The following is a 22,824-nucleotide window of genomic DNA, read 5'->3' as shown; positions in this document are numbered from 1 at the left end:
TTTTTTCTCACCACATTGGCAGTTAATTTTGCTTATTTTAAAGATAATTTCACTTAAATTGTATATTATTTGTCTTAAAACTAGACTTATTTACTTGGGTCATTTTGCTCATCAAGAAAAAGCATCTTAATTTAAGAATTTTAAGATATTTCTACTGAAAACAAGACAAAAATACTAAGTAAGAAAGTCATTTTTTGCAGTGCACCGCTAAACCCAACATCATAAGGCAAAAGCAAATCGCACACAACATACAAAATTGGTTGTACAAATTCATACGAAACATAAAATACATTGACATGAGATTGTGTTGTATATATGTGTCAGCACTAAAGATTGAGCACATTCCTGCGTGCATCTCATCTGTTAAAGGTCATGATCATGGGCGGAAATCCCGGGGGGGTCGGGGGGGACAGGACCCCCCCTATCTGAGCGTTGTCCCCCCTAAAATATCATTAAAATATGTGTATTGAAAATAATTTAATGATTTATAATACTTAAAATAGTTGTGTAAGAAGTGAAACAATACAAATGCAAACGGAGCAACAACAAAAAACGTTTTAAACATTTTGATTCCCCCTCCCTTGCCTCACAGTGGTTTGGTCCACTGCCCGCGCCCCTTTTACCTCACCACTGACACACAGTCCGGTGGTAGAGAAGTGTACGGAGCCGACGCGTTAATCAGCTATATACCTACAATACAACGTTTCCCATCACTTATCAGTTTATCTGCATATGTTTTAAAACTGGACTATTTTGACATATAAACATGAACATATTTCGTTAGCTGAGAGCAGAAGCAGATAAACGATTAAGAAAACAGTTTTATGCATTCATGCAGAGGTGAGGCAGAGCTGAAAGTAACAAATTACATTTACTCACCTTGCTGTAACTGAGTATTTTTGTGTGCTTTTACTTTGAGTAGTTTTTAAAATCTGTACTTTTACTTAAGTATGTTTAAAGTATTGTAGGCTACTTTGCTACATGTTAAATCATATCCGTTACTGAGTAAAAATAAATAAAAAAGTAAGGTGATAAAGACGCGCCACGGTCGGATGATTGATTGATGGGCGGGGGAACGCGCAAAAAGAACCATGGAGAGGGACGAGACAGGCGCGGGCTAATGCAGACCCTCAATTTAATTCTTACGAAAGAAACCCCTGGCCATTGACGCAAAGCGATTGTTTCATTCAGGTAGGGTTCATGCTCTTGAGTACGGAGTTTGAGAATTGCCGACCGGGTTTTAACTAATTTGCACGACGCGTTTTTAATACATGCGCATTATCTTCCGAGGTCTAGCAGCTTCGCGTCAAGTTAAACAACTTAATAACGTCCTTGAGAATGCGCAGATCATTAGACATTGCAGAGAGAGAGAGAGAGAGCAAGAGATTGAAAGACATCAGGTACACAGGTCTGGGAGCTAGAATACAATAAACGTGTAAAAAGGATGTATAGTGTATAGCCATGGCACTCATCTCATTATATGCTAATTTATGTATATAGTTTAATAACATAATGTATGTTACCAGCATAACATCAATTACAACCTTACTATAATGATTGTGTTTACTAGCTGCTGACCTCATATTATTTTTGCTTCAAAAGTGCATAACTCACCTGTAAAAATCATTAAATAATTCCATAAATGTTTCTTAGTTATTTTATTAACATTTGTTATTGCACTTTAATTGTAGAGATGTTTACAATTAAAAACATAGTTTGAGATATATATATCCTTCCTTTGTGAACTATACTAGAAACCTCTCCCCGTTGTAAAAAAAGTAACTTTTACTCTTAAAATTAAAATGACTTACTTTTTACTTGAGTAGATTTTTAGACCAGTAACTTTACTTTTACTTAAGTAAAATATTATTAAAGTAACTTTACTTTTACTTAAGTAGAATATTTTATTACTCTTTTCACCTCTGCATTCATATGTATTAAAATTAAATTTGCGTCCATTCATAGAGAAAGAGAAACGTTTTCTATCTGTACACATTTCCTTGCAAGTACAATTTTGCCTGTATTATTGGTGTCCCCTTCAAAAATTGTTCTTGAAAAATTTTATGTTTATTGTCCCCCCCAACATTTAGATGAGATTTTCGCCCCTGGTCATGATGACAAAACAATAAACACAAAACATTGCATTGGTTGATGGTTAATAAATATGAACAAATAAGCTACAAACTTCAATAAAATGTAATGTTATCAACGCGTCACATGCAAAATTGCTGAATAAAAAAGTGTGTGGTATAGTCCAAGGGTAGTAAAGTCAAAATTTCATTATTTTATGGTATTGTGTAGCACCTTTATTTTTAAGTGTATATTAGACTCACCCGTTTGAAACCGGTGGCTGAGATCCGAAGAACTAACAGAGAAAAAAACATGATGTCCATTAACACACACATCTTTACGTATAAATATCACAAATCAGTCCAGATGTCAGTCGCTCACCTCTTCTTTCCTATAATCAGGCTGCACTGGAGATTTCGGCATGGCCGGACTCTTCAGTACCTCCGCGGTCTCTGTCTCCCACGGTGCCGTGCGGAACAACTCCACCGGCGGCTCCCAGCCGTTCCGAAACTTTGGGACATAGAGAGGCGCACACTGATCTTTCGGCCAATCGGCTCTAAGATACAGAAGGACACACCCTGAATTATACTGTATGACACATACAGTACCCAATCAGTTTGCAAATTCACAGTACCTGGGTCGAGTCCAGCCGTCACCAAGCAGCTCATAGATGGTCATCTCTTTAGGGGTCAGGTGACCTCTCAGGAAATTTACAGTGTCCCGGGACAGGTGAGGAGAGATGACCACGCGTGGAAGATCGGGACTGCCGCAACTCTGCAATATCTGAATTTAGACACGACACAAGCGTGAAAACATGATGCTGCATGAGGACCACAAACCAGTCTTAAGTCGCACGGGTATATTTGCATCAATAGCCAACAATACATTGTATGGGTCGAAATTATTCAAAATCATTAGGATATTATGCAAAGATCGTGAACCATGACTATATTTCCTACGGTAAATAAAAAAATTATTTATCATTAGTAATATGTTTTGCTAAAGACTTAATTTGGACAACTTTAGGGTGCTTTTCTCAATATTTTGATTTTTTTTGCACCCTCAGATTCTATATTTTCCAATAGTTGTATCTCAGCTTAGTGATGGTCGCTTTCGAAGCACTGCTTCATGAGGCTTCGAAACATTTACGAATCTTTTGTTTCGAATCAGTGGTTCGGAGCTTGTTTCAAACTGGCCCAAGTCACGTGATTTTAGCAAACGAGGCTTCATTACGTCATAACTGTTTCGAAACGTTTCGAAAATCCGATGGTTCACCAGTAGGGGGAGTTGATCACATGACCAGTGTCTAATAAGTTTTGGTGAACTCGGGTCAGTTTTATTATGAAAGTTCATAAAACATTTATACTTCTGACTGATAACACTGCCATGTTGTCTACTTTTTGTTTATAGACATATTTAATGACAAAAATGTGCATAATTAAAAGGGTAGTTAGTTTTATTCATTTGTTTGCCCTAAATAAAACTAAAAACACATAATACACTTTTAACTATGTCTTAATTAAGTTAAATTTTTTTTTAACATATTTTAATAAAAATCTTGCTATTATTTTGTAAAAAAAAGTGTAAAATGTTTCGACACATCTGCTTTTACACTATTTTGACCAGCAGGGGTCGCCAGCGTGTGTGGGTTTCGAACTGCTTCGAAAAACTGAATCAATTTTTGAAGCATTTGGTTCAATTGATTCGAAGCTTCGAAAAGCTTCGTTTCTCCCATCACTATCTCAGCTATATATTTTCCATTCCTAACAAGCCATACATCAATGGAAAGCGTATATATTCAACGTTAAGTTGATGTATAAATCTCGTGATTGGTTTTGTGGTCCAGGATCACATATATTATTGCATTAAATGATGTATATTACTGCCAAAAAATAATGGTTCACTTTGTGTTATTTATGTTTAATTATAAGTTTATGTCTAATGTCAAGACCTTACCATTTCAAGAGGTCCGAACAGAAAATGCACAAGCTCAGAAGCGCTGGGGTTCTGGATGTGTTTCTGTAGTTTGGCCTGTAGAGGGCGCACAAAAACAATCACAGACACAGATGAATGCTTATTTTACTGTACATTTGAGGTTTAAAGGTGACGTCAGTGTCCAAATGCTTTCATAAGTTTAATTCAGTAAAATAAAAAGTACCTAAAGACTTCATATTAGTCCCTCAAAGGTACAAATTGGTACCAAATGTATACATATCGGTTCCTAAATGGTACATATTAGGAGCTTTTATACGGGACTGCCCCATTTTTGACCATTGTTTAACAGTGCAGGTATCATATTAATCATTAAAAGTATTAAAATGTAAAGAGTCATTAAATGTGCTTGTTTAAAGGGATAGTTCCCCCCAAAATTAAAATCTGTCATCATTTTCTTATCCTCACACTGCAAAAAATTATTTTCAAGAAAAAAATTCCTACTATTTTAGTCTTGTTTACAGTAAAAATATCTAAAAATTCTTAAATTAAGATGATTTTTCTTGATGAGCAAAACGACCCAAGAAAATATGTCTAGTTTCTAGACCAAAAATATCAAATTTTGTGCATAAAACAAGGAAAAATATCTGCCAATGGAGTAAGCAAATTTTTCTTGAATTTAGTGTTTAAGAAAAATGTTCAAGATTTTTTTGCTTACCCCATTGGCAGACTTTTTTGCTTGTTTTATGCACAAAATCACTTATATTTGATATTTTTGGTCTAAAAACTAGACTTATTTTCTTGTGTCGTTTAGCTCATCAAGAAAAAGCATCTTAATTTAAGAATTTTTTTGATATTTTTACTGAAAACAAGACAAAAAAACTAATAAGTTTAACTTGTACACTGCAAAGATGATTTTCAAGAAAAAAAAATTCTTAGTATTTTTTTGTCTTGTTTTCAGTAAAAATATCAAAAAATTCTTAAATTAAGATGTTTTTTCTTGATGAGCTAAATGACACAAGAAAATAAGTGTAGTTTTTAGACCACAAATATCCAATTTAAGTGATTTTGTGCATAAAACAAGCAAAAAAATCTGCCAATGGGGTAAGCAAAAAAATCTTGAATATTTTCTTAAAACACTAAATTCAAGAAAAATTCATTGGCATTTTTTTGCTTGTTTTATGCACAAAATCACTTATATTTGATATTTTTGGTCTAAAAACTAGACTTATTTTCTTGGGTCGTTTTGCTCATCAAGAAAAAGCATCTTAATTTAAGATTTTTTTGATATTTTTACTGAAAACAAGACAAAAACTAAGTTTTTTTCTTGAAAATAAATTTTTGCTGTGCATGTTATGTGTATGTTACTCTAAACTTGTACACTGCAAAAATGATTTTCAAGAAAAAAAATCTTAGTATTTTTTGTCTTGTTTTCAGTAAAAATATCAAAAAAATCTTAAATTAAGATGCTTTTTCTTGATGAGCTAAACGACACAAGAAAATAAGTCTAGTTTTTAGACAAAAAATATCAAATTAAAGTGATTTTGTGCATAAAACAAGCAAAAAAATCTGCCAATGGGGTAAGCAAAAAAATCTTGAATATTTTTCTTAAACACTAAATTCAAGAAAAAATCATTGGCATTTTTTGCTTGTTTTATGCACAAAATCACTTAAATTTGATATTTTTGGTCTAAAAACTAGAATTATTTTCTTGGGTCGTTTTGCTCATCAAGAAAAAGCATCTTAATTTAAGAATTTTTTTGATATTTTTACTGAAAACAAGACAAAAAAACTAATAAGTTTAACTTGTACACTGCAAAGATGATTTTCAAGAAAAAAAAATTCTTAGTATTTTTTTGTCTTGTTTTCAGTAAAAATATCAAAAAATTCTTAAATTAAGATGTTTTTTCTTGATGAGCTAAATGACACAAGAAAATAAGTGTAGTTTTTAGACCACAAATATCCAATTTAAGTGATTTTGTGCATAAAACAAGCAAAAAAATCTGCCAATGGGGTAAGCAAAAAAATCTTGAATATTTTCTTAAAACACTAAATTCAAGAAAAATTCATTGGCATTTTTTTGCTTGTTTTATGCACAAAATCACTTATATTTGATATTTTTGGTCTAAAAACTAGACTTATTTTCTTGGGTCGTTTTGCTCATCAAGAAAAAGCATCTTAATTTAAGATTTTTTTGATATTTTTACTGAAAACAAGACAAAAACTAAGTTTTTTTCTTGAAAATAAATTTTTGCTGTGCATGTTATGTGTATGTTACTCTAAACTTGTACACTGCAAAAATGATTTTCAAGAAAAAAAATCTTAGTATTTTTTGTCTTGTTTTCAGTAAAAATATCAAAAAAATCTTAAATTAAGATGCTTTTTCTTGATGAGCTAAACGACACAAGAAAATAAGTCTAGTTTTTAGACAAAAAATATCAAATTAAAGTGATTTTGTGCATAAAACAAGCAAAAAAATCTGCCAATGGGGTAAGCAAAAAAATCTTGAATATTTTTCTTAAACACTAAATTCAAGAAAAAATCATTGGCATTTTTTGCTTGTTTTATGCACAAAATCACTTAAATTTGATATTTTTGGTCTAAAAACTAGAATTATTTTCTTGGGTCGTTTTGCTCATCAAGAAAAAGCATCTTAATTTAAGATTTTTTATATATTTGACTGAAAACAAGACAAAAAAATTTTCTTGAAAATAATTTTTTGCATTTCTTTTTTTATGAAACCAAAGGAAGATATTATGACAGTATTGTGATAAATGATGAAGATATTTTGATAAATGACGGTACACAGTTGACGGTACCCATTAATTACATCATATTTATTTGTCCTTTACTTTGGAAGTCAATGGTTACAATCATTTATCAAAATATCTTCTTTCGTGTTCATCAGAAAAAAATTATACATACAGGTTTGTAACAACATGAGGATGAAAAAATGATAAAAACATTTTCATTTTTGGGTGAACTATCCCTTTAAGAAGGTTTGTAAGTTTAAGGACATGCTTTTAGGTGATATTATAAACCCACCAGCAGGTTGAAAGAAAGTTTGAGCTTCTGTAGACAGTCGATGAACTCTGCTTCTGATGGAGGTTTAGCTCTCAGTGTTAACATCCCCTCTAAAACACACATGTGAGATTCATTTATGTACAAGATACATGAATGAATCAGAAACTGAATACATGAATCTTATAGCCTACTGTTTATTATATTACCTGCTGGTCCTTTCTTCTTATTTTTCTTGCTCCGGTTACGCTGGTTGAGCTGAGCGAAAGCTTCTGCTGCTTTGTGAAGACGCGCCACGAAGATCTCGATGTCGTCCAGGCTGCAGTTCAGGATTTGCTGGAAGCCACACAAACACGTGTCACACCGTTAATCTGATACGCTCAATGCTTGAGTGTGTTTTAGATATCTAGTGTGATATCTGATGTTACTCACCACGTCCTTCTCAATGACCTGGGCCAGTTTCATATTGGACTCAGGGTCCTGTGGCGACAAATCACCTGAAACGCACATCGAGTATGGTGAGGATTAATAGTTCAATTGTTTGTATCAATATGCACAGTATTACGGCATCACCTTTTACATCTGTGGCTGCGACTCGACCTTTGACCCCAGGTGCAGGGCCTTTGGGTTCAGACTGTGGGATGATGCTTTCCCGATGGCGTTTCATCTTTTCTTGGTTTAGCCTGAAGCAGGAGAGAAATAGAGATGCTCTGTTATTAAACTTACAGTAGTATGATGCCTTCATGCGGTGTAATATTATGAATATCAAAAATCCTTGCATTCCCCACATCCAAAACACAAACTGCATCCCAAATCGCCTACATATGCACCAAGTTTGTGCTTTTAATGTGATGTGTACTAAAACATAATGTTGTCTAGACCTTGTAATTGTATTTCAGCAGTTTTTTTTTTCATTATTTCTTAATTTATTAATTCAGTGAAGCATCACTTTAGTACTCGTTTTAACACTACGACTTGTGACATGATTCTGAATACTGTTTAGGACAGATAGCATGCAAATTGGGACTTCTTGTGACCCTGCAAAATCGGATCGCTTCGAAATCACTACGCGTAATCAGAACCGGTAGTGATACAGTAACGTACCTAAATACTGACAACTATTACATACAATTTTAAAGCGACATGATGGCCTTTACGTTTTCCTGATATTGTAATAGTTACCAATAAATAACATCATTTACTTACCCTTAAATCATCTTATGATGTGCATTTTAAGGGGTGCTTAATACGCTTCTATGCCACTTTATGTGGTGGTTTACCGGACAGAGTTAGTCCTTAGTTATATTAGGACACTTAAGTCGTTTTAAAAAACAATACAGGTGTGCATCTTGAGACAAAACAATAGCACTGATATATGTTATGATTAAGTGCAAGCTGTTTTCAGTAAAGATAGCTCAAACATGCACTTTAGTAATGAGAATAAGCTTCAAGACCTGTCCGGGAAAGCGCCCCTTTATTAATGTATATACAGTATTGGGATTATATGTATATAGTATCTTTAAATTCATGCATATATCTTATCACACGTATATATGCACACACTGCACATTTGCAATCAAGTAATTTAGTATGTGTACTTGGTTTGTGATTTTGGGTCATCGTTTTCATATTTTAGGCTGCTAGAGGGTTCATAGAGTAAGAATTTCATTGTATAGTATTTCAGTGTTTTCTGTTCATGACAATAAACTATTGAATCTTATATCTGTGACTCACTTTAGCGTCTGTGGCCGCATCTTCTTGCCGCGTGTGTTGTCTCCGAGAGCGCTGTCGATGTCCGCATGCACCATCTCTGCCTAAAACACACACCCATGTTTACTTTGTTATCTAAACGGGGATATTACATAGATATCTATTGATTTTATACACAGCTAGATTTAAATACTATAAACAAACACATGCTTACTCTAAAATAAAACATATCTCCCAATTGAGGTTTTGTGAGGCACCATTGACTTACATTATTTTTTCTACTATGGAAGTAATTTTTTCTACTATGGAAGTCTATGGTGCCCCAGATCTGCTTGGTTACAAATATTCCTCAAATTATCTTCATTTTTGTTCAACAAAACAAAGACATTTATACAGGTTTGTAACAACATGAGAATGGGTAAATGATGACAGAATATTCATTTTTGGGTGAAATATCCCTTTAAGTAATACACACACTAGTAGCTCAGTATAAAACAATGAAAGGCAATGTGTGTGTGTGTGTGTGTGTGTGTGTGTGTGTGTGTGTGTGTGTGTGTGTGTGTGTGTGTGTGTGTGTGTGTGTGCGTGCGTGCGTGCGTGCGTGCGTGCGTGCGTGCGTGCGTGCGTGCGTGTTGCTTATCTGACCTCTACTTCATCACAGTAGAAGAAATGAATGTCGGGTTTGTGCTGCTCGTTGTCCTGACAGACAAGCAGGAGGACTGAGGGGTATCGTGTCTGATTCAGCAGCGTCTGACAGTGCTGAACTGTGGACAGAGGAAAGTTCTCTAGGTCCTCCTAAGAAAGAAATTAAGACAGAAATGAATAAATAAATAAATAAAGAATAAAAGAAAGAAAAGAAATGAGGTAATGATGAATGAAAGAAAGAAAGAAAGAAAGAAAGAAAGAAAGAAAGAAAGAAAGAAAGAAAGAAAGAAAGAAAGAAAAACAGAAATTAAGAAATGAATGAATCAATAAATAAACAAATAAATTAAATAAATGAAGAAATGAAGAATGAAAGAAAGACAAAAGAACAAAAGAAAGAAAAATAAAAAAGAAAGAAATGAAGAAATGAAGAATGAAAGAAAAAAATAAAGAAACATAAAAGAAAGAAAAGTAAAATAAAAATAAATAAAAGAAAGAAATGAAAAATGTAAGAAAGACAGAAAGAATAAAATAAATAAAAAAATGAAAGAAAGAAATGAAGAATAAAAAAGAAAGAAAAGTAAAAGAAAGAAATGAAGAAATTAATAATGGAAAAAAGACAGACAGAAAGAATAAAAGAAAGAAAAAGAAATAAAAGAAAGAAATGAAGAAATGAGGAATAAAAGAAAAAAATGTAAAGAAAGAAAAGTAAAAGAAAAAAGAAAAGAAAGAAAGACAGAAAGAAAAAAATGAAGAAAGAAAGAAAAAATGAAGAAAGAAAGATAGAAATATAGAAAGAAAGAGAAGAAATGAAGAATAAAAGAAAGACAGAAAGAATAAAAGAAAGAAAGAAAGAATAAAAGAAAGAAAGAAAAATAAAAGAAAGAAAAAAGAAAAGAAATGAAAAATAAAAGAAATGAAGAATAAAAGAAAGAAAGAAAAATTAAAGAAAGAAAGACAGAAAGAAAAAATGAAGAAAGAAAGAAATGTAGAAAGAAAGAAAGAATGAATGAATGAATGAAAGAAATGAAGAAAGTGAGGAAGAAATGAAGATAGAAAAAAGAAAGAGAAATAGAAAAAAGAAAGAAATGAAGAAAAACGAAAGAAGGAAAGAAAGAAAGAAAGAAAGACAGAAAGAAAGAAAGAAATTAAGAAAGAAAGGAAGAAAGAAATGAAGAAAAAAGAAAGAAAGAAAGAAAGAAAAAGAAATGAAGAATGAAAGAAAGAAAGAAAGAAAGAAAGAAAGAAAGAAAGAAAGAAAGAAAGAAAAGAAAGAAAGAAAGAATAAAAGAAAGAAAAATAAAAGAAAGACAGAAAGAAAGAAAAAATGAAGAAAGAAAGAAATGTAGAAAGAAAGAAAGAATGAATGAAAGAAATGAAGAAAGTAAGAAAGAAATGAAGATAGAAAAAAGAAAGAGGAATAGAAAAAAGAAAGAGAAATAGAAAAAAGAAAGACATGAAGAAAAAAGAAAGAAAGAAAGAAAGAAATGAAGAAAGAAATGAAGAAAAAAAGAAAGAAGATCAGAAAGAATGAATAAGATTAATAAGGTCAAAGGTCTGGTACCCCTCTAAAGACTGCATATTAGTACCTATATTAGTATGTTAAAGGTACAAAATGGTACCAATTATATACAACTAAACTATAATTGTACATATTAAAAACTTTTTAAGGGTATTTCCCCAGTGACAAAAACCAAGCAGGCAATGTGATGTTAAAGGCGGGGTCCACGATGTTTGAAAAACGCGTTGGAAAAGGAGACGGGCCGACTACCAAAACACACTTATAGCCAATCAAATCAAATCAAATGCCGGGTTGCGTATGTGTGGGGCGGGTCTATTAACAGAAGGTCCAGATTCTATTGGGGTAGGGGCGTGTTTGTTTAGGTGATTTCAAATATCAACATTGGCTTTCAAACATCATGGACTCCGCCTTTAACTTCTAAAACCAGAGGGTTTCCCTCTAACAATGACATCACAATCATTTCACATAACTAACCAGGATGAAACACTCCCAAAAAATCCTGTTATTCCAGAGGATCAGATTACATTCCAGTCATCGGTGGGGTGTGGAACATGGTTGATGTCTATAACTTGTTTTCATTTTCATAATCTGTGTTATACTGTACGTGTACCTTAGTCTCACAGTCCAGGAGCTTGATGGATTTCTCCGTCACCTGCAGCAGCATCTCCTGTGTCCAGATTTTGTCTTTGGAGTCCAGCAGTTTTAGCTTCTTAATGGCATCGTCCACAGTGGCGATAGACTCACTCTTATCCATGATGAAGGTGGACAGATGCTGCACACAGATTCGAGCTTTAGTTCACATGAAATCAGCATCATGGTTTGAACTTTAATATCATAACACAGATATCTATTATTCTATATAAACATAATTGCACAAAAGTTGCCTAGCAGACACCCAAATGCACCTGCTTGCATGTTTAATTGTTCTCATTCACAGGCAAATCTTCGGGTCTTTTACCAGATTAACATCTGAGAAGCAGGAGACTCAAGCTCAACCCAATCTCATGTTTGTGTGAAATATAAAGCGATCATATTTGTGACATATTTGAATGTAGGACACGAAATCCGGTTTCTGATAGTATAGCACGTATGTATTCTCATTGCCAGAAACACACCTTTGCATTGTCTCTATTGTTTGTATGTATATACAGTAAAAAAAGAAGGGTGTTGTGAAACGTTGTATTAACATCTTTAAACATTTTTTCCATTGTAATGGAATGACTAATCCAAGCACACACCTACCTATTATATTTTTATATCCACTTTACTAACCACACCTGCATGTGTATATTATTGGGTGTGCGGGACGGTGTCAGAACTCACAAAACTGTGTGACAATGATCCCGTCCCACGAAAAAGAGCAAATTATTCAAAGTATCATGCATGATTCATCAGCAGATTAATTTGTGTTACGGCAGTATAATTGTTGTGGATTACAAGGATTATCAAAGTTTATTGACACATCTGATCAGGTTTTACCCAGACTGAGGAGGAAGTACAGGAGGTAGTTTAACCAAAATTTATATGCACAATGAAAAGTTAGTAGAGCAATTCCAGTGTTATGATCATGACTTGACCATTTTGAAATAAAGCAATAAGCCCCAAGAAGCAGTGGGTTACCAGTGCATTTTATAACAGCTAAGGGGCGTTGTTAGGCACGACGCGAAGCTGTTATAAAATGCACTGTAACCCCACTGCTTCGCAGGGTTTATTGCGTTTATAAAACGGTTACTTCAAATGCATAGCAGGGTTTCACAAAATAAAGAAACACAAATAAGTTGTAATTATATTAGTACAAATATTACTCTTCCGCCAAACAAAGTAGTTCCTCAGAATCAAGTGTGGCTGCAACAGAGCGCAATTCTCAAGCAACACAGACGCAGCAAAGACACGATGAAAATTTGATTAAAGGCTGTAGTGTTTATTTTTATAAATCAACATTCATCTAAAATATAAATTAACATTTATTTGAACTGTTGAAGTGATGATCAAATATGCTTGGAAGCATGCTTAACTCTTTCCCCATCAGCGTTTTTTTTTTTAAGTTGCCACCCAGTTTTAGTTTAATGCCTTACAGAAAAATTATCTTCTTTAAATAAACATAAAATATCAAATGAAAGAACAGACCATCCGCTTTCCAACAACAACAACAAAAAAAGTTTCATCCTACCTTCATCTGTTCTCTTATCAGTTATCACCTCAACTCAATTTTTCAGCTAAAAGCGGAGATAATTCCATTTTTGTGAAGAACTTTTGTAAGAGATCAGATTCAGGGCCATCAAAACTTACACGTCACGCTAAATCCACCACAACGCTGTTGTGTCGAGCGAATGCGTCAGTTTAATTTAGAGAAAAATACACATTGGTTGGCCTATTCATGAGCATACATCAGCAATTACACATGTTTAGGGGAATAGGGCATTATAAATATACCATGTAAGCCAGGTGATATGTGCTAGAAATGGGTAAACCACTATCAATAAGTCTGCCCGTGTGTTGGGGGCAACGGTGCGCCAGGGAGTGTCCCACATTGTCCCTCAGAAACATACCCCTTGTCCCCCCTTGGGCTTATTAGCAGGTGGTCACCCTAATAATAGCGGAAATATCAATTTAAGACTAAAACAACCCAGAGAACGTTTTCTCTTTATTGACGAAATGACTCAACAATATTTATTGACATTTATCTGGATATCGCCATTAATTGTGCAATTGTACACAAATTAAAAATATGATTAAAGACTGTGGTGTTTATTTTCATAAATCAGTACGCAGCAACAGTGGCGCAGTGATACTTGTGATGCGGTCTGAACCGTGGGTTTACCGGGGTATTTTATCACGGCTTAGAACGCGTTTCAACCAATCAGAATGAAGAACCAGAACGAGCTGTTTTATAATCTCAACTTTACACTGGAAAATCGCGCTGCGTCACTGCGGTGACACATTGGGGACGCCTCCAGGGGTAAGTGGGTCTTAATGTGTATATCAAATTCAACCAATGGTGAGGCTTAACTACAAAGACAGGGTGACGCGGGAGCCAGGAAGTATATCGCTATCTAAGACGTTACATTGACGCAGAAAATATGGCAAGAGAGACGCAGCATCTCGTTCCCTTCTCAGGGAACAACAGTTACAACTTGTGTTGATATAATGATCGCGAATCAAATCCAGCCTGTTTCAGATGTGTGAATAACCCATAAAAACTCTCCAATAAAATACATCCAATGACCATTTTTGTCCACAAATGCGTATAATCCGTGAAATATAGATATATTGTCCATTGTTTACATTAGACTTCACATGCACGTCTTGTAATAGAATATAATATACAATCTGATGACTATTTACATCGTAACACTTGTATATGAGATTACACTAGCGTTCAAAACAGCGGTCAAACTTTATTTCTAAAAGTAGGCGGGAGTATAATACGTAATATCCAAACAGCGCTGTCAAATATCGTGACGTCATCAGACTCGCTCATTCCTCAAATGACTTCACGGAAAATATTGATAGACAGACCGTGTAGCCAATTAGATAACGAATCCAACAATCTTTGTGTGATGTTTTATTTCCTGGTGTGGAAACGGCATTTTATATGCTTACATAAGGATAAATAGTAATAAGAACTAACGTGTATGCATGTAAACAAAAGACTTTTATTTTGGGGCTGACTGGCACTTAGAAAAGGCACTAGTCTTTTGGGCCTTTTGACTTCAAACATGAAATATAACTTCTTTAGACTTGTGGCTTTGGCATCATTGCATTTCTAGGTTTCACACACATATTTATCATTAAGATTTTTAGTATTAAATAAGATGTTATGCAAAAAAAAAATATTACAATGTATTTCAGCCTCTCTAACTTTTTTAATTTTTATCTTAAAATAATTTTGAAACCTGGAAAATGAAGCTCAAAGTGTCTTCTATCTAATTATACCACAGTTATGCTTATACCTAAAATGTTTCATCTATGGCATCATGAAACACCTTTATTTTAAAGATTGTACGCCATTTTCTGTGAATGTGCAAAAACATTAATCAATAAAACTAAATTTGATTAAAATACTTTTTTATCCTGTAACATGATTTATTTGTTATAACAAAAGTGTGCATAAGTATTCAACACCTGACAGAACTGGAATGGCATCTAGTAACAACTTAAAGTTTGTGTGAGAGAGAGAAAAAAGAGATAAGCAAGACAATATAGTCTTTACAATAAGAAAAGGGTGAAAAAAACAATAAAACTGTTTTAGACCAGAACAAAGTCCAACAGATTCCAGATCGGATCAAAGTGCTGTTAGATTAGCACACAGCTTACAGGCACACGTCTGAAACCTGACGTTATGAGGTTCTTTCAGGTTGCGGTGCGCAAATGCACGAATGTGTTTCCTTTATCCAAGAGGACTATTGAACTAATATAGGTTATGGAACACCGATTGCGTTATCTCAGTTAAATAAAGTCATTGTCTAACTGTGCCCTGATAAATCTCTGCTGTGATCAAATGACTTAATAGCTTTATTACAATATCAAGTCATCAAATGAGTCAAATTAAATATTAACCCAAACGCTTGTCAAACTAGCAAAAGGTCCGAAGAGCTTGACGATTGCGAGAGGAAACCAAATTAAAGCTTCAAAACAAAAGAAACTTTTGCATCTCACTCACCTGGACGTGGTACTGCGACATCTCCTGCATGATGACATTTGAGTTGGAGTATTTCTTTCGTTGCTCTGTAACGCAAAAATAAAAATAATAGTCTTAACTTATAGTACCAAAGCGAATTTCACAGTCAGTTTCTCGTACATTAAGCAATTTTAAAAGTTTGCGATTGGTGGATAGTTTTACGAAAAACAACTGCATCAAGCTGAAACCACACAGACTAACCTGGATAGTGCCACATTTTTGGTGTAAGAGTACACGTAAGATGACTTAAGCGTAAGGTTTCATGTACACAAACAGAGGAGAGGTATGAAACAGCAGTCAACGTTAGCGTCCGTTCTATAAAAGTCCAAAGCAAACATGAGGCTCCAATACGGATATCAAAGAGCAGCAATAAAACACGCCGGTGGTTTGTTGTTTATGAGTCAGATGACGAAGCAACAATTTCTATTTAAATCAAAAACAACTTTAAACTCACTATTTCATAACAAAATTAAAACATTAATTTGTCTACCTACAGAAGCGAGGAATTCAAATCCTATAAATCTGTGTTAAACACCTCCATGATCTCCCATATAAAATCAATCGGCTTCCAGCACAAATCCGAAATGAAGGACTCTCAAACAAGAAATGCTCTGATAGGAATAGTGCTTCACCTGTCCCTTTAATCCAAGGTCAAAGGTCAAACCGTGTTTTATTCTCATAAACCCTTCCTCTTCCAGTCCAAGTTTTCAATATCATATCGCTTTAGTTGTTTTACAACCGCCCTATAAATCAGCGCTGCACAAAACATTCAGATTAATGTTGAAACAGAATAACACTCATTTCGGGTTTTGTTTCATTTTAATGTCAACTTTAAACTCTTAAAAATGGACACAAACAGCCTTTCAAGATAACAATCTGTAATGCAGAAGACTTCTCTATTTGCTCTCCATTACATCTCAAATGGGGTCGACTCTCTGCTAACAGTTCATTTGAGGTGTTAAAGATGTTTATTATCATATTCAGTTTAGTTCAAAGTTAAACAGGCTTATCAAAGGCAATACTGAATTATGTTTTAGTTCAGTATTTATTTCAAAGTATTCTCTGAGGTATGATAATTGATCAGTCATGAATACGGAAAGAAAAGTCATAATGTTTTATTTAAAAAATAAAACGGCATGACAAAAGGACAACCAGCAGAATACGACATTGGGTAACATGCCATAAATAACATAACAAGATGTGTGCACATATTTCTTCACATATTATACCTTATAAAGTCTATATTTTTGTGTATATATGCAATTTTTATTGTTCATGTTGGCGCCAAGTGCGCTGTGCGTAGACATGTTGTGCAATACGGCTTGGGGCAACTTAAAGGGACACTCCACTTTTTTGAAAATAAGCTCATTTTCCAGCCCCCCTAAAATTAACCATTTGATTTTTACCGTTTTGGAGTCCATTCAGCTGATCTCCGGGTCTGGCGCTAACACTTTTAGCATAGCTTAGCACAATCCATTGAATCTGATTAGACCATTAGCATCAAAAAAAGTTTTGATATTTTTCCTATTTAAAACTTGACTCTTCTGTAGTTACATCGTGTACTAAGATCGACAGAAAATTAAAAGTTGTGATTTTCTAGGCAGATATGGCTAGGAGTATACTCTCATTCTGGCGTAATAATCAAGGATTTTGCTGCCGTAACATGACTGCAGGAGGCGCAATGATATTACGCAGCGAGTTTTTAAATAGGAAATAGGAGCGTGATGCCAATGGTCTAATCAGATTCTATGGATTATGCTAAGCCAGGGGTCCCCAACTGGCGGACCCCGGTCCGAATCCGGACCGCGAGATGCGTCCATCCGGACCGCAAAGACTTTTAACACAATAAAATACATAAATAGCAAGCGCTATTTAACGTTATTATTAAATCCTATTTATATCAGGCACATATATGGTCAGCCCAATAGCGCTATATGGGTCCTACATCAACACAGGTTTCGAGTGCGGCGCCAGCGTGAACAGTCACAGACAGGTGTGCAGGGAAGAAAGCAGAGAGACTCTGCTCGCGAGTCTGTTGCGGTTGTCAAAAGTGGGGACATTAAACACCATTACGAAACTAAACAAAGACACTTTGAAGAAACTTACCCTCAGCAGTCCGAGGTAAGGGTGCGAAAAATAAATGAACTAAAAGCACAGTATGAGCGACCCACACTCACTCATTGCCAAACAACGAGCCATCTATGAGTGTTCACTGAAAATACATTGGATTTTAGGAAAGCATAACAAGCCCTTTACAGATGGGAAAATAGTAAAGGAGTGCGTGGCTCAACGTATAGTTGCGAGTCAGCATTCTCAACAGTTAACATTATCAAAAGTAAAAACATGTCAAGAATGATCAATGAACATAGTTTTTTAACTAGGACTTTTTATTCTTTCGTCTTTTGAACTTATTTACATTTTAATAGACTTGAAGGAACAGTACAAATTAAGAGAGAAAAGTTTTCCTGCACTTTTTCAGTTTTTCTGCACTTTTTCAGTTTTCCAAAACTGTCAGTTTACTTTTGTCTGTTTGTGTTTATGAATGATATTGATGATGATCTTATACCAGTGCAACATGAAGACGAAGAGGGTGTTCAACATTTACATTTAGTTAAGTACAGACAATAAATGTGAATGAAGGTAACATGTGATATGATTTGATTATTAAGCCAGAGAGATTTGTCTTCATTGATTGTGATTGTAATTCTCAGTTTAGCAGAAAAGAGAACTTTAGTTTTCCTTTTAAGTTGTTATATGGAAATGAATGTGTGTTTTGCAGATTTAGAGATGAATGCATTTTGCACTGTTCCCTTCATATTTTTGTCAGACATTGTTACTGGATAAATTTAGATATTTTGTACCAAGCAACTGAAAGGACATACAGTAACAGAACAGCATTAAAATGAAATCCATTTTGTGAAGGTTTATTTATGCTTATGCATATGAAGAAACATTATTCAATATACTTGATAACACTATATTTTGTTCAAAAAAACAAATATTTACACTAATTTCTTTAGTCTGGCGAAAGCTGTCAATTTATGTTTTTGCGTGCAGTACATAATTGTCCGGACCTCGGCTGGTGCGCAGCGTTCATTTACTGGACCTCCACCAATTTTAGTTGAAGACCCCTGTGCTAAGCTATACGCCTAGGGCGGGACACACTACACTAGGGCGGGACACACCAAAGCTTTTTTACGCGTCTGAAAACGCTTGGAAGAAGCCGAATGCCAGCTGTTTTTTTAGCTGAGCGCTTTGGTAGCTGTGATACTTGAGCTGTAAATCAGTTGGTCGTTGTGCTACTTGTCCCGCCCCTCCTCCATTGTAACTGGACGGCCGTGTGATAACTGACATTGACGAGCCGAGCTTTTCACCCAAAGTTGAATCTCTTTCAACTCTCGGCACTCAGCGCGGAAAAAACGCTGCGCTTCCATTGGAAACAATTGACAACATGCGCCGGTCTCGGGGGGTAAAAGCTTTGGTGTGCACGCCCTATATAAGTACATAACTCCAATTTGTACAGATTACAAAAACGCAAGGCACAAATACGTTAAAAACGTTCTTTTTTAAGCACATTGACCGGAATCAACAGAAGCAGGATTAATTTCTAACTAAATAACATTTGTAAGTTACACAATTTTAGGGTTCATATGGGATTTTACATCTAACAATACTTGCACAATGAACTATCACGGAAATAGCTTGTTATCAAGTCAATCACACCTTATTATGTTATTGTTCATGTCTTAAAAAAACATAACGGAGAAAATACATGGGACAAGTTTTATAAAAAACTGGAGATATATATTTAGTTGTTGTCATCATAAAATATTGTATTGTTGCACTACATTGGTGTTTTAAAAAAACGTAAACATGCTTACAACATTAGAAAAAAACGATTAGCCAACAGGCTAATATTCAAAACGGAAATTATGTACACAATGCGCTATACTCATCTCAAATTAGGTCATATGTCCCTTCTTATTTTAACAATCCATGATTTCTGAGGTTCTCTGATCTGTGGAAATTTGTCAAATGATGTATTTTCTGTGTTTGGATGGCTAAATGACCAGCATCCTGGTACAAAAAATAGGTTTAAAGCGCACGCTCTGGACGTATATCCCTCACAGCCTCGTTTTGGAATCAACATGGCGGCAGGCTGAATAAGGTGTATGCTAAAAGTGGTATCGCCAGACCTGGAGATCGGTTGAATGGATTCCAAAACAGTAAAAATCTAATGTATAACTCTAGAGGAGCCGGAAGTTTGGGACCCAGCTTGTGGTCTTTCCCTGACTTCCTTACCTCATTTATTTATTTATATATTTTATTAGATTTAATATTTTATCCCTCACCTAGCACCTAATAATATTTCCCCTGTTTGCTTTCTGATATTGTGTTATTGTATGTTTCTTGACTTGCGTATAATGCTTTTGCAATATTGTAAGTACACATCATTGTGCCAATAAATTACAGTACCTTTAAATGGAAAACAAAATTAAATTGACAGAGAGAGAAAGAGAGAGAGAGAGAGAGAGTGTGTGTGAAAAAGAGAGAGAGAGATCGGGTCATCTCTCTCTCTCTTAGGTTAAGTGACCAGAGCTAATCATTACCTCTTACCGAACATGTTGTTATCGGCTGTTGTGAGAAGATCAGATATCAGTTACATTTTCACACCCCACATTTATCTCTCTCTATCTCAACAGGAAGTCTTCTTCACACTCTTGTCCTCTCTTCCTGTTGGATGGAGAGAGTTTTAAACCGTAATGTGGTGGTTTTGGTCTACGGGTGTCTTTGTGAAAGTCGAGCTGCGCACATGCGTTATTCATGCTTGACATTTACTCCAAACGCCTCACAGCATGTCGACAGCTTTCATCTAGAGATGACCAAACACCGTACGGGCCGAAAGTCAGTCTCTCACGTCCTAGCCGGATTATGGGTCAACGATGATTGTTCTGTTAATTTAACTTTAGAGATTAAAACTACTGCATATTGAATGTCTTAATATATTAAAGGTCCCGTTCTTTCTGTGTTTATGAAGCTTTGATTGTGTTTACAGTGTGCAATATAACATGTGTTTATGTTTCACATGTAAAAAAACGCGGTGTTTTTCACACAATTTACTTATTTGTATAGCGCTGTTTTCACTGTCCTCAAAACGGGCTGATGTCTTCCTTGTTCAATGAAGTCCCTCCTTCAGAAATACTTATTGAGTTCTGATTGTCTAGTTTGTTTGGTGTGTTGTGATTCGATAGCAGCTTAGCTTGCCGTTAGTTTAGCTGGCGACTGACGTATTCATGTGGGCGGAGTTTAGTCAAAAAACTGTTCTACTGACGTCATTAATGCAGGAAGTAGAGGACTGTAGTCCAAACTGGCCGTTCACTGAAGGCTTTGAAAGAGGAATTCTGTTAACTCTTTCGCCGCCATTGACGAGTTATCTCGTCAATTAAGAGAAAACGCTTCCCTGCCAATGACAAGAATTTCCGGCTTTCCGCAATAGTGCTATTATCCACATGGAATGTTTTCCTCAAAATACATAATTTCTTCTTGACTGAACAAAGAAAGAAAGACATCAACATTTTGGATGACATGGTGGTGAGTAAATTATCTGGATTTTTTTTTTTAAAGAAAATTGACTAATCCTAAAATTTTGTCACTTTATAGTTCATAGTCACTCATATAATAAACCTACCTCATCGTACGTCCAAACAAAGTTGCTCAATGCATTTGCCGTCATGACTCTGAATGCGTATGTGTGCAGGCTTGTATTGTTTCTTTACAAAGCAACATCGCCATCTACTGGTCTGGCACGCATAATAACAGCGTTTTAGTTGATTTCGCATTTAGTAACTATGGTGTAAATGTAGCCTGACGTTGTCATACTCAATTCTAGTCAGAATTTGAGTCTGAAACCGCTCCATTGAGCTATAATTATGAGGCGTGTCTCAACCGAAAAATGCCTCTGCACTCAATTGGATAGACCTACAACCAATCAGAGCAACGGAGTGTGTGACGTATGTTGAAATTACATCTTTTGCAGCCTGACCGAACTGCTAGTTATTTCGCTACAATGACACTAACATTGTGATTATACTGAGTTAGCGAATGTACATCAACACCTATTATGTTTACAACATTTCGTTTATATCACAACATGAAGTATTTACTAAGTCATAGAGTAAGACTATCTCTTACCATTTGTACGTTAGGTGAACTTCATCCACGACGATACCCATTAACATTACGTTGGCTTAAAAATATTGGAGCCTAGCATGTCCCTCCACTTATTCAGGAACCACGATTCCGGGCTTCCAAAAAGAAGCTGGCAACGACCGCTAATTATATCCATCTCGTCGTGCACGCTGAGTTGCATCGCCGTGATAACGTTAGCCATTTCAGTTGCGACCAACTTTTGCCGAATAGGAAGGATGGCAAAAACATCAACAAATGCCCTGCTCGTGTTCTCTGTTCCTCTTTTAAAATCAATGCTCTGTCGATATCTTTTAGAACAGACTCAATGTCAGAATCCACACATCTGAACTCTACAGCGGCAGCCATTCAACACACGCGCTCTTTGGTGACGTGGTTCATTACGTTACTGTTGATTATCTGTCCATCATTGTATAAAGCCCGCCCTGACAATTTGATTGGTTCGACCAGCATTTGTCCTAGCATAGTAGCTCCTCAACGCAGAAACCCCAGACCGATCTTCCCGTTTTCAAAATCTTGTGGGCGGGGCTAAGATCGGCTGGCACCCAGGCTAGTGTAAATATGCAATTTTTTTTAAAAACGCATTTGAAAACCTTAAGTTTTTTACTACACTGTTGTTATGTACACATAGCCTAAATGTTTTGAAATGTTTGGAAAACACAACAAAGCTACAGTGTTCACACTTGCTGGGGAAAGTTTCCAACCTGAAGGCCGTGTACAGGATTACAAAATTAACAGCCTGTTAAAATTCTCTCCAGTGGAAACATGTGACCCTTAAACACAAACAAATTCACACTCACATATGCATTACGTCAGGTAAACCGCCGTCCTGAGGTGACTGCTGTGGTTCTGGGTAATGTAATCGGTCTCACCTCTCTGTCACTCACCGTCTCTCAACTGTCTGTCTGTCTCAATTTCAATATTCTCATGACAGAAACTGTAGATTTTTATTGCCGTTTACAGTTGCGCATGAATAGCGTTTACAAACACCAAATTTAAGATGTGTGTAGTACAAAATCAAATCTCTTCCTATTCACTA

General features: G+C 35.2%; 1 protein-coding gene across 3 annotated transcripts in view; it reads right to left on the bottom strand.

The window, feature by feature from the left end:
* The window catches only part of LOC141362482 (epidermal growth factor receptor kinase substrate 8-like protein 2), a 49,928-nt gene that overhangs the window by 6,056 nt on the left and 21,048 nt on the right, over positions 1–22,824 (bottom strand). For 2 of the 3 annotated variants that reach the window (XM_073864589.1, XM_073864591.1), the window contains 12 exons: positions 15,561–15,625; positions 11,508–11,669; positions 9,379–9,528; positions 8,758–8,837; positions 7,597–7,706; positions 7,456–7,520; positions 7,233–7,359; positions 7,048–7,136; positions 4,027–4,101; positions 2,705–2,853; positions 2,452–2,626; positions 2,334–2,365 (listed from right to left, as the gene is read on the bottom strand). In XM_073864589.1, coding sequence (XP_073720690.1) covers positions 2,334–2,365; positions 2,452–2,626; positions 2,705–2,853; positions 4,027–4,101; positions 7,048–7,136; positions 7,233–7,359; positions 7,456–7,520; positions 7,597–7,706; positions 8,758–8,837; positions 9,379–9,528; positions 11,508–11,669; positions 15,561–15,625 — 1,279 coding nt within the window. Of the gene's footprint in view, positions 1–2,333; positions 2,366–2,451; positions 2,627–2,704; positions 2,854–4,026; positions 4,102–7,047; positions 7,137–7,232; positions 7,360–7,455; positions 7,521–7,596; positions 7,707–8,757; positions 8,838–9,378; positions 9,529–11,507; positions 11,670–15,560; positions 15,626–15,779; positions 16,161–22,824 lie in introns of those variants that run through there. The other variant, XM_073864592.1, reaches the window with a different exon arrangement.

Source organism: Misgurnus anguillicaudatus, unplaced genomic scaffold (assembly GCF_027580225.2).
Source record: "Misgurnus anguillicaudatus unplaced genomic scaffold, ASM2758022v2 HiC_scaffold_27, whole genome shotgun sequence".
Taxonomy (NCBI): Eukaryota; Metazoa; Chordata; class Actinopteri; order Cypriniformes; family Cobitidae; genus Misgurnus; species Misgurnus anguillicaudatus.
Note: the sequence above shows the minus strand (reverse complement) of the source record. Positions and strands in the feature narration are given on the sequence as shown.